Below are 12,640 nucleotides of genomic sequence, written 5' to 3' on the forward strand. Positions count from 1 at the left end.
AGGGAAAGAGAGGAAGGGAAAGAGAGAGAGGAAGGGTATTTTCAGAGTAGACCCCTTGGCGGAGAAACATTGAGGTGGGTAGCAAAGCAGCTAGCAAACGAACGAAACCTAGCTCAAAACCCAAGCCCAGCCTTGGAACACAGACATCTTCCTTTCACAGAGGTTCACTTTCAGCCCAAGACCAATTGAATGGTGGTCACACAATGTTCTAGCACCATGTACTGAATCCACATTTTTCAGATCCAATCCAACTGCTAAGGAAGCAAAGCCTGCAATTAGCTAAGCGAGGGGACTGGCAGAATGCTTTCTGCTGAGCCAACCAGAACCAAACATCTAGTCCATTCAATTAGGATCAAACTGCCAACACCAGCATTTCCCAATGACCTTCTTTACATAGCAATTACCACAAGAGCTCTCCAGAGAGTTGAACATGATATAATACAGTGGTTTCTATTCAAGCCATAGGGCATGTTGGAGCGTATTACCGCTGCACCAAAATGGCTGCCGAGGGCCTAGCTTGACATGATGGCTTCTTGCCACGGCCTGTGCTCTGGTGCAACTGCCTCATCTCTTTCTCCACTTAGGGCATATGGGTGGCATAAGATAGGGTGCACACTGCCCTCACTGTATTCATTGTCTTGTCCCGTCCACAATACTAATCAATAGGGATGAATGATGAATGATGACAGCCCCGGTGAGGGCTATGGAATGGGGCGATGGGACTGCAGAAGCAGAGGGGTAAGGTGGAGGAGGTGAAGGAGGAAGGGGAGTAGAGGTGAGAGGAGGTGAGCAGGAGTTTGGTGTGGGGTCCCGTCATCTCCTGACCCCAAGTCCTAGCCCCTTGCACACCCACACTGTGAGCTGGGTGGGGGGTGGTGGTGGGAGTGCAGGGGTTCGGGTTACCAGCAGAGCGACTGACTACCACCTATTTCTGCAGCAGCTATTTAAAGGAGTGGATGACAGGTGTGTGTGTGTGTGGTGGTGGGGGGGGCATGGGGTCTGCTCCTGCAGCTAAGACGGGGGAGAGGAAAGGGGGAGATAGGGGGAAATGATGAGAACAAGAGGAGGCAAGAGGGGTAGGGCAAGGTAGTCACTAGATTGGCCATGCTTAAACAGACAAAAGTGAATAGGAATATGTGAAAGACTCAAAATGTCCGAACGGCTGAGGAAGATGTATGCTCTTACTTTTAGATGTGGAGAGAGGTGGTGCAGTGGAATGCCAGTGGAAGTACCAGTGGAAGTACCAGTAGAATGCCAGTGGAAGTACCAGTGGAAGTACCAGTAGAATGCCAGTGGAAGTACCAGTAGAATGCCAGTGGAAGTACCAGTGGAAGTACCAGTAGAATGTCAGTGGAAGTACCAGTGGAAGTACCAGTAGAATGCCAGTGGAAGTACCAGTAGAATGCCAGTGGAAGTACCAGTGGAAGTACCAGTAGAATGCCAGTGGAAGTACCAGTGGAAGTACCAGTAGAATGCCAGTGGAAGTACCAGTGGAAGTACCAGTAGAATGCCAGTGGAAGTAACAGTGGAAGTACCCGTAGAATGCCAGTGGAAGTACCAGTGGAAGTACCAGTAGAATGCCAGTGGAAGTACCAGTGGAAGTACCAGTAGAATGCCAGTGGAAGTACCAGTGGAAGTGCCAGTAGATTGCCAGTGGAAGTACCAGTGGAAGTACCAGTAGAATGCCAGTGGAAGTACCAGTGGAAGTACCAGTAGAATGCCAGTGGAAGTACCAGTGGAACTACCAGTAGAATGCCAGTGGAGGTACCAGTGGAAGTACCAGTAGAATGCCAGTGGAAGTACCAGTGGAAGTACCAGTAGAATGCCAGTGGAAGTACCAGTGGAAGAACCAGTACCAGTAGAATGCCAGTGGAAGTACCAGTGGAAGAACCAGTGGAAGTACCAGTAGAATGCCAGTGGAAGTACCAGTAGAATGCCAGTGGAAGTACCAGTGGAAGTACCAGTAGAATGCCAGTGGAAGTACCAGTAGAATGCCAGTGGAAGTACCAGTGGAAGAACCAGTGGAAGTACCAGTAGAATGCCAGTGGAAGTACCAGTAGAATGCCAGTGGAAGTACCAGTGGAAGTGCCATGTTCATAAATGCTGTGACCTCTCATTATCACCATCATTTACCAAACACTAGGGCCTCTATAGGAACACCTGCTGTCCAAGGAGAGGACTGTGTTCCCCACAACTAATCAAGGGTTGCATCACACAGTAGCACCAGAAAGTCCCTAACTGTACAGTGTGATATGGCTCTAGATGGCTCTCATGGCTCTACCGCCGCAAGGAGGCATTCATTACATTTCATGAAAATGATATTGGCCAATTATCACACCGTTCTGCTGTTGAGGTATACTGCCAGCCAACTGGAGGTCAGCCAACACCCTTTGGTTTCTTCTAGACTGTGAGGAGGGGGGGGGGGTCTACTGATTTTACATGTCAACATCTGCCTGATGAGTCCGGCACTTGTAGGTGTGTGTGTGTGTGTGTGTGTGTCATCTTTAAAATTTCAATACCCCCACCACTGAGGGTGGCCAGCTATGTGACAGAGTCAGTCTCGAAGACTCCATTAACCACTGGAGATATGTGACAACAACTGTTCCAGCACACCTAGTTTGACTGTGCTGTGTGTGTGTGTGTGTGTGTGTGTGTGTGTGTGTGTGTGTGTGTGTGTGGTCTTGGTGCTCACCATCTCCTGTATCCTCGCAGCCCCTGTTGAAGTTCTCGTAGGAGTCCCAGCGGATGAGGGGGTCTTGGGTATTGTAGTCCACCGACACTTGTGGGCCATTCTCAAGGTGGCCCATTCCTGAGAGACACAAAGCCAGCTGGGTAATGCAGTCTTTAACCCATTAATGTCAGAAATACAATATAACATGTACTTTCTGCGTAGCCACATGCAGTTAACTATGCTGACAACACACAATCAATTAACACCAATCCATGCTGTGCTGCATTACCTTATGGTACTACCTATAGTTTGTGTTTACATTATTACATGTAGCATGCATTGAAGCATTCGACTTGAAATACACTGATTACCTGTACCTTTGATTTTCTCAGGTCCGAAGGAGAAGACAAATTCCACTTTCCCATATTCTGGAAATCTCTCATCTGTGTAGTGACACACATTAAACAACAATCAATTTAAACATTTTGGGAGAGGCCACATAGGTACATACACACACAAACATGTGTACGCCGTGCTACAAAGACACACACACACATTCACCCACACATACACACACACAGTCACCCACACATACACACACACAGTCACCCACACATACACACACACAGTCACCCACACATACACACACACAGTCACCCCCGCACACATACACACACACACAGTCACCCCCGCACACATACACACACACAGTCACCCACACATTCACACACACAGTCACCCCCGCACAGTCACCCCACACACAGTCACACATACACACACACAGTCACCCCGCACAGTCACCCCCGCACACATAACACACACACAGTCACCCACACATACACACACACAGTCACCCCCGCACAGTCACCCACAGTCACCCCCTGCACACATAACACACACACAGTCACCCCGCACACATACACACACACAGTCACCCCCACACATTCACACACACAGTCACACATACACACACACAGTCACCCCCGCACACATACACACACACACAGTCACCCACACATACACACACACACAGTCACCCACACATACACACACACACAGTAACCCACGCACACATACACACACACACACACACAGTCACCCACCCACGCACACATACACATACACACAGTCACCCACACATACACACACACACAGTCACCCACACATACACACACACAGTAACCCACACCCGCACACATACACACACACACAGTCACCCCCGCACACATACACACACAGTCACCCACACACAGTCACCCCCGCACAGTCACCCCCGCACACATACACACACACAGTCACCCCGCACAGTCACCCCCGCACACATACACACACACAGTCACCCCCGCACACATAACACACACACAGTCACCCCCGCACACATACACACACACAGTCACCCACACATACACACACACAGTCACCCCCGCACAGTCACCCCCGCACACATACACACACACAGTCACCCACACATACACACACACAGTCACCCCGCACACATAACACACACACAGTCACCCACGCACACATACACACACACACAGTCACCCCCGCACACATACACACACACAGTCACCCACGCACACATACACACACACACAGTCACCCACGCATGCACACATACACACACACACAGTCACCCACGCACACATACACACACACACACACACAGTCACCCATGCACACATACACACACACACAGTCACCCACACATACACACACACACACAGTCACCCACACATACACACACACAGCAACCCCCGCACACATACACACACGCAGTCACCCCCGCATACATACACACACACAGTCAGCCCCGCACACATACACACACACAGTCACCCCTGCACACATACACACACACAGTCACCCCCGCACACATACACACGCACAGTCACCCCCGCACACATACACACACACAGTCACCCCCGCACACATACACACACACAGTCACCTCCGCACACATACACACACACAGTCACCCACGCACACATACACACACACAGACACCCACACACACATACACACACACAGTCACCCACGTACGCATACACACACAGTCACCCACGTACACATACACACACGCAGTCACCCCGCATACATACACACACACAGTCAGCCCCGCACACATACACACACACAGTCACCCCCGCACACATACACACGCACAGTCACCCCCGCACACATACACACACACAGTCACCCCCGCACACATACACACACACAGTCACCCACGTACGCATACACACACAGTCACCCACGTACACATACACACACGCAGTCACCCCCGCATACATACACACACACAGTCAGCCCCGCACACATACACACACACAGTCACCCCCGCACACATACACACGCACAGTCACCCCCGCACACATACACACACACAGTCACCCCCGCACACATACACACACACAGTCACCCACGTACGCATACACACACAGTCACCCACGTACACATACACACACAGTCACCCACACATACAAACACTTTAAGCACTTTAAACAATGCCACTTAATATAATGTTTACATACCCTACATTACTCATCTCATACGTATATACTGTACTCTATATCATCTACTGCATCTTGCTATCTTGATGTAATACATGTATCACTAGCCACTTTAAACTATGCCACTTTATGTTTACATTCCCTACATTACTCATCTCATATGTATATACTGTACTCGATACCATCTACTGCATCTTGCCTATGCCGTTCTGTACCATCACTCATTCACATATCTTTATGTACATATTCTTTATCCCTTTACACTTGTGTGTATAAGGTAGTAGTTGTGGAATTGTTAGGCTAGATTACTCGTTGGTTATTACTGCATTGTCGGAACTAGAAGCACAAGCATTTCGCTACACTCGCATTAACATCTGCTAACCATGTGTATGTGACAAATACAATTTGATTTGACCCACGCACACAAACACACACACACAGTCACCCACACATACACACCCATACATACACACACACAGTCACCCACCCACACATACAGTCACCCACACATACACACAGTCACCCACCCACACATACACACACACAGTCACCCACACACACATACACACACCTTTAAAAGTCTGATCCAGTTCATTCTTCCCGAAGACCACTCCCAGGTCGTGGATGGCACAGGTGTGGAACTGTACTCTGAATATCACATCCCTAATGGGGCTCCGGAAACGCTTGTGGTAACACTTCAACTGGAGGAGGAGGAGGAGGAGGAGGAGGAAGAGGAAGAGGAAGAGGAAGGGGAGGAGGAGGAGAGAGGAGGAGGAGGAGGGAGGAGGAGGAGAGAGGAGGAGGAGGAAGAGGAGGAGGAGGAGGAGGAGGAAGAGGAAGAGGAGAGAGTAAGCATATAACCGGACATCAAGACAAGGACTTTTGCTACAGTCAAACCAGACGAGGGAAACAGTCCAGATTGCCAAACTCATGGTCTATATCTCCAGGCCTAAACCCTGCTGGTCCTAGAGATCAGACCATGGATCCCCACCAGAACAGAACATGGTCAGTACAATGGAGGCATGTTCTGATGGGGAGGCACGTCTGGTGTGGTCTGGTGGAACAAGGACACATTCTTCCCTAATAGAACTCTAGTGAACAGGAGGGCAAGATAACATTACAGAGAGAAGAGAGGAGAGAGAGAGAGAGAGAGAGAGAGAGAGAGAGAGAGAGAGAGAGACAATTTCCCGGAACAAATGTTTCACTATAATAGTGAAGGTGTAAACTTGGCAGTAGAAAACTTAAACAGTATATTTGACCGCTCAGCTTCCCTATCAAATCAAAAAATGTCAAGCTGACAACCAAAGAAAATCAACAACAATGACAAATGATTTGATGAAGAAGGCAAAAACCTAAGAAAGAAATTGAGAAACCTATCCAACCAAAAACATGGAGACCCAGAAAACCTGAGTCTACGCTCACTAAAACAATACAGAAATACACTACGGAAAAAGAAGGAAAGGCATTTCAGAAATCAGCTCAATGTAATTGAAGAATCCATAGAATAGAACCACTTCTGGGAAAATGAGAAAACTCTAAACAAACAACAATCACAAAGAATGATCTATCCAAAACGGAGATACATGGATAAACCACTTCACCAATCTGTTTGGCTTTATAACAAAGAACAAACAACAAAAGCATATACACTACCGTTCAAAAGTTTGGGGTCACTTAGAAATGTCCAAGTTTTTTTAAAGAAAAGCACATTTTTAGTCCATTAAAATAACACCACATTTATCAGAAATACAGTGTAGACATTGTTAATGTTGTAAATGACTATTGTAGCTGCAAACAGCTGATTTGTTATGGAATATCTTCATAGACCTACAGAGGCCCATTATCAGCAACCATCACTCCTGTGTTCCAATGGCACGTTGTGTTATCATTTTAAAAGGCTAATTTATCATTAGAAACCCCTTTTGCAATTATGTTAGCACAGCTGAAAACTGTTGTTCTGATTAAAGAAGCAATAACACTGGCCTTCTTTAGACTAGTTGCGTGTCTGGAGAATCAGCATTTGTGGGTTCAATTACAGGCTCAAAATTGCCAGAAACAAAGAACTTTCTTCTGAAACTCGTCAGTCTATTCTTGTTCTGAGAAATGAAGGCTATTCCGTGCGAGAAATTGCCAAGAAACTGAAGATCTCGTACAAAGCTGTGTACTATTTCCTTCACAGAACAGTGCAAACTGGCTCTAACCAGAATAGAGGGAGTGGGAGGCCCCGGTGCACAACTGAGCAAGCGGACAAGTACATTATAGTGTCTAGTTTGAGAAACAGATGCCTCACAAATCCTCAACTAGCAGCTTCATTAAATAGTACCCGCAAAACACCAGTCTCAATGTCAACAGTGAAGAGGTGACTCTGGGATGCTGGCCTTCTAGGCATATTCTCGGTGAACAACGTAAAACACCAAATAATGCATGCACAGCAGAATCTTTGTATTTATTTAACTAGGCTATTCAGTTAAGAACAAATCTTACTTACAATGACGGCCTACACTGGCCAAACCCGGATGACGCTGGACCAATTATGCTGCGCCCTATGGGACTCCCAATCACAGCCAGTTGTGATACAATACCGTCTGGATTTGAACCAGGGTGTCTGTAGTGACGTATCAAGCACTGAGATGCAGTGCCTTAGACCGCTGTGCCACCCAGGAGCCCAATTAGGCAGATACCTTCTAACTATCAAAATCCAGAAAAGAGCTGTTAAATTCTACAACCACCTAAAAGGAAGTGATTCCCAAACCTTCCATAACAAAGCCATCACCTACAGAGAACTGAACCTGGAGAAGAGTCCCCCCTAAGCAAGCTGGTCCTGGGGCTCTGTTCAACACAAACAGACGTCACAGAGCCCCAGGACAGCAACACGATTAGACCCAACCAAATCATGAGAAAACAAAAAGATAATTACTTGACACATTGGAAGAATATACAAAACAACTGAGCAAACTAGAAGGTATTTGGCCCTAAACAGAGAGAACACAGTGGCAGAATACCTGACCACTGTGACTGACCCAAAATTAAGGAAATCTTTGCATATGTACAGACTCTTTGAGCATAGCCTTGCTATTGAGAAAGGATGCCGAAGGCAGATCTGGCTTTCAAGAGAGGACAGGCTATGTGCACACTGCCCACAAAATGAGGTGGAAACTGAGCTGCACTTCCTAACCTCCTGCCAATCGTATGACCACATTAGAGATACATATTACCCTCAGATTACACAGATCCACAAAGACTTTGAAAACAAATCTAATCTTGATAAACTCACATATCTACTGGGTGAAATACCACAGTATGCCATCACAGCAGCAAGATTTGTGACCTGTCGCCACAAGAAAAGGGAGAGAGAGAGACAGAGAGAGGGAATGAGAGAGAGAGAGAGAGAGAGAGAGAGAGAGAGAGAGACAGAGAGAGGGAATGAGAGAGAGAGAGAGACAGAGACACGGAGAGGGGGAATGAGAGAAAGAGAGAGAGAGAGAGAGAGAGAGACACAGAGAGAGGGAATGAGAGAGAGAGAGAGACAGAGACACGGAGAGAGGGAATGAGAGAAAGAAGAGAGAGAGAGAGAGAGAGAGAGAGAGAGAGAGAGAGAGAGAGAGAGAGAGAGAGAGAGAGAGAGAGACAGAGAGAGAGAGACAGAGAGAGAGAGAGAGAGAGAGAGAGAGAGAGAGAGACACAGAGAGAGAGAATGAGAGAGACACAGAGAGAGAGAGAAATGGATCCTGTGGTCGAGGAATGTATTGTGGTGGAATATGAAAAAGGTCAACCTTCAACAGTTGCAGTATATGAACCTACTGTAAGGCCACTAATGGCTCAACACAACACAACACAACATACAGTACAACCACAACACCTGTACATTTGATGACAAAAGATGTGCTTCTTACCAAAATGTCTCCCTTTAGGAGCAGGCCAGGTTCAATGGTGATGCAGATACTGGTGTGACTGTCCCCTTGTACGTTACTGTGGAAATAATTCAGATGAAAACCATTATAAACACTTTAAAACAGTTTTGGGTGTTTTTCTTATAGTGGTTCAGGTATGACTGAAGTAAGAAGAGCTTGTTCCAAATCAGGGGGGGGTCATTTCCGTGTGGTGTTGTTTTGGTCGTGAGAACCCTGGATGGAGAAGGTGGGTCAGTGAGGTGGGGGTTACGGTATCCCTCCCTGTACACATAGAACCCTAGAGCTGTGTCACTGACAATCTATCTGCCTGCCTGCCCCACCAGTACACTGACACACATACTGACTCTCTCTCTCTCTCTCTCTCTCTCTCTCTCTCTCTCTCTCTCTCTCTCCACTCTCTCTCTTTCTCTCCCCTCTCTCTCTCTCTCTCTCTGTTTCTCCTCTCTCTCTGCTCCTCTCTCTCTCTCTCTCTCTCTCTCTCCCCCCCTCTCTCTCTTTCTCTCTGCTCCTCTCTCTCTGTTTCTCCCTCCCCTCTCTCTCTCTCTCTCTCTCTCTCTCTCTCTCCCCACTCTCTCTCTTTCTCTCTGCTCCTCTCTGTTTCTCCCTCCCCCTTTCTCTCTCTCTCTCTCTCCCCACTCTCTCTCTTTCTCTCTGCTCCTCTCTCTCTGTTTCTCCCACCCCTCTCTCTCTCTCTCTCTCTCTCCCCACTCTCTCTCTTTCTCTCTGCTCCTCTCTCTCTGTTTCTCCCTCCCTCTCTCTCTCTCTCCTTCTCTCTCTGTTCCTTTCTTTCTCTCCCCCTCTCTCTCTTTCTCTCTGCTCCTCTCTCTCTCTGTTTCCTCCTCCCTCTCTCTCTCTATCACACACACACACAAACAGATTCAGATTATCAAGGGCTAATCTCTTAACAAGGGGTGACAGGCTTGAAAGTACTGTGGACTGAGAGGGAGAGAAAGAAAGAGGGATAGAGTGACAGAATCTGAGAGGAGAGAAAACAAGCCCCCTGAAAGACAAATCAACCCACAATGCAACAGATAAAAACTAAAGAAACATACTATATCCCTGACGTGTAGACTGGCTGCATCGCCTGGTAAATCTTCAGGAAAGGACGACAGCCTGCGAGGGAAAGAAAGAAGAAAAAAGTATTCCAAAATGAAACAATTATTTATACTCATTGAATGAAAGTCTGTCCCATTGAAGAAAAAATGAAGATAAAAAAAATGAATCATTAATCATTTCTAATAATGAAATAAATGCTCTCCTGTTGCAGACTCACCTCCTTTGGACTCGAAGTTGGGGATGCCGTGCATGATGACGTGGTGCAGGAACAGAGGCTTGTTGTTAATCTTGATGTGGCCAGAGAGCAGACCACTGAAGTAACGCACATACCTACACACATCCACACAACACAGTCACAGCGTGAAACAGAGGGACAACCCTTCAATGTCATGCACCATGAGTCTGGCAAGCAAGACTAGCAAACACGCCCCATCTATTATCAAAGAGGCTTCGCACACTACGGAGATGTCAGAGTGAATTGGAGTGTATGAGCACCAGGCCGCTCTGCCTGCCAGGCAGGGGAATGTTGTGTTGTGTTGGTGAGCTCTGCCTGCCAGGCAGGGGAATGTTGTGTTGTGTTGGTGAGCTCTGCCTGCCAGGCAGGGGAATGTTGTGTTGTGTTGGTGAGCTCTGCCTGCCAGGCAGGGGAATGTTGTGTTGTGTTGGTGAGCTCTGCCTGCCAGGCAGGGAAATGTTGTGTTATGTTGGTGAGCTCTGCCTACCAGGCAGGGGAATGTTGTGTTGTGTTGGTGAGCTCTGCCTGCCAGGCAGGGGAATGTTGTGTTATGTTGGTGAGCTCTGCCTGCCAGGCAGGGGAATGTTGTGTTGTGTTGGTGAGCTCTGTCTGCCAGGCAGGGGAATGTTGTGTTGTGTTGGTGAGCTCTGTCTGCCAGGCAGGGGAATGTTGTGTTGTGTTGGTGAGCTCTGCCTGCCAGGCAGGGGAATGTTGTGTTGTGTTGGTGAGCTCTGCCTGCCAGGCAGGGGAATGTTGTGTTGTGTTGGTGAGCTCTGTCTGCCAGGCAGGGGAATGTTGTGTTGTGTTGGTGAGCTCTGTCTGCCAGGCAGGGGAATGTTGTGTTGTGTTGGTGAGCTCTGCCTGCCAGGCAGGGGAATGTTGTGTTGTGTTGGTGAGCTCTGTCTGCCAGGCAGGGGAATGTTGTGTTGGTGAGCTCTGCCTGCCAGGCAGGGGAATGTTGTGTTGTGTTGGTGAGCTCTGTCTGCCAGGCAGGGGAATGTTGTGTTGTGTTGGTGAGCTCTGTCTGCCAGGCAGGGGAATGTTGTGTTGTGTTGGTGAGCTCTGCCTGCCAGGCAGGGGAATGTTGTGTTGTGTTGGTGAGCTCTGTCTGCCAGGCAGGGGAATGTTGTGTTATGTTGGTGAGCTCTGCCTGCCAGGCAGGGGAATGTTGTGTTATGTTGGTGAGCTCTGCCTGCCAGGCAGGGGAATGTTGTGTTGTGTTGGTGAGCTCTGTCTGCCAGGCAGGGGAATGTTGTGTTGTGTTGGTGAGCTCTGTCTGCCAGGCAGGGGAATGTTGTGTTGTGTTGGTGAGCTCTGTCTGCCAGGCAGGGGCATGTAGTGTTGTGTTGGTGAGCTCTGCCTGCCAGGCAGCCTGTTAATGATACTAATGATGATCATGCAGAGTGTGACTTCTGTTCCAGAGGTCGGCCCATCTCCCCACCACCCCTTTGCTCCCCCCGCGCTCCGCTGGCAGCCGCCAGATGGTTCGGTCTCCCAAATGAAATTAGGTCGGAACAGGAAGCAATCACAGACCAGCTGGGTTGTGTAAGGAGCTCCCTGTGTAACAGCGGGGTCACGCCAGAAAACACGGCCACACAGATTCTGACATATTACAGTTACTACTGTACAGAGAGATATATATATATATATATATATATAATGTTGGGCTGCCACAGAGATCAAGTCTGGACACCCATCCGCCATTTTGGCTCAGAACATTCCGCTCAAGGATCTAACCTATATTCTAATCTAGAGTGGAATTTCCTCACAAGAATGTTGATGATGATTTGATAGTGATACCTCTCAGAACAGAAGTGTGTTTCTCTATGTGGTGCGTTTCTACGGCAGCGTAGCAGTGCTGAGATCCACCCCCCCTCCCAATGTTATGTCACACTTGTCATCTCCTGTCTGGATTACTGCAACTCGCTGTTGGCTGGGCTCCCTGCCTGTGCCATTAAACCCCTACAACTCATCCAGAACGCCGCAGCCCGTCTGGTGTTCAACCGTCCCAAGTTCTCTCACGTCACCCCGCTCCTCCGCTCTCTCCACTGGCTTCCAGTTGAAGCTCGCATCCGCTACAAGACCATGGTGCTTGCCTACGGAGCTGTGAGGGGAACGGCACCTCAGTACCTCCAGGCTCTGATCAGGCCCTACACCCAAACAAGGGCACTGCGTTCATCCACCTCTGGCCTGCTCGCCTCCCTACCACTGAGGAAGTACAGTTCCCGCTCAGCCCAGTCAAAACTGTTCGCTG

At 48.4% G+C, this 12,640-nt stretch overlaps 1 protein-coding gene across 14 annotated transcripts in view; it reads right to left on the reverse strand.

Moving 5' to 3' along the window:
• Positions 1-12,640, reverse strand: part of LOC115127784 (tensin-1-like) — a 233,616-nt gene that overhangs the window by 31,005 nt on the left and 189,971 nt on the right. For 9 of the 14 annotated variants that reach the window (XM_065023791.1, XM_065023798.1, XM_065023814.1 and 6 more), the window contains 6 exons: positions 10,369-10,481; positions 10,148-10,208; positions 9,078-9,153; positions 5,756-5,885; positions 3,043-3,114; positions 2,693-2,809 (listed from right to left, as the gene is read on the reverse strand). In XM_065023791.1, the coding sequence (XP_064879863.1) occupies positions 2,693-2,809; positions 3,043-3,114; positions 5,756-5,885; positions 9,078-9,153; positions 10,148-10,208; positions 10,369-10,481 (569 nt within the window). The remainder of the gene's footprint in view (positions 1-2,692; positions 2,810-3,042; positions 3,115-5,755; positions 5,886-9,077; positions 9,154-10,147; positions 10,209-10,368; positions 10,482-12,640) is intronic. The other 5 variants (XM_065023840.1, XM_065023793.1, XM_065023850.1 and 2 more) reach the window with 1 other exon arrangement.

The sequence above is a fragment of the Oncorhynchus nerka genome, linkage group LG2 (genome assembly GCF_034236695.1).
Source record: "Oncorhynchus nerka isolate Pitt River linkage group LG2, Oner_Uvic_2.0, whole genome shotgun sequence".
In the NCBI taxonomy this organism is placed as follows: domain Eukaryota; kingdom Metazoa; phylum Chordata; class Actinopteri; order Salmoniformes; family Salmonidae; genus Oncorhynchus; species Oncorhynchus nerka.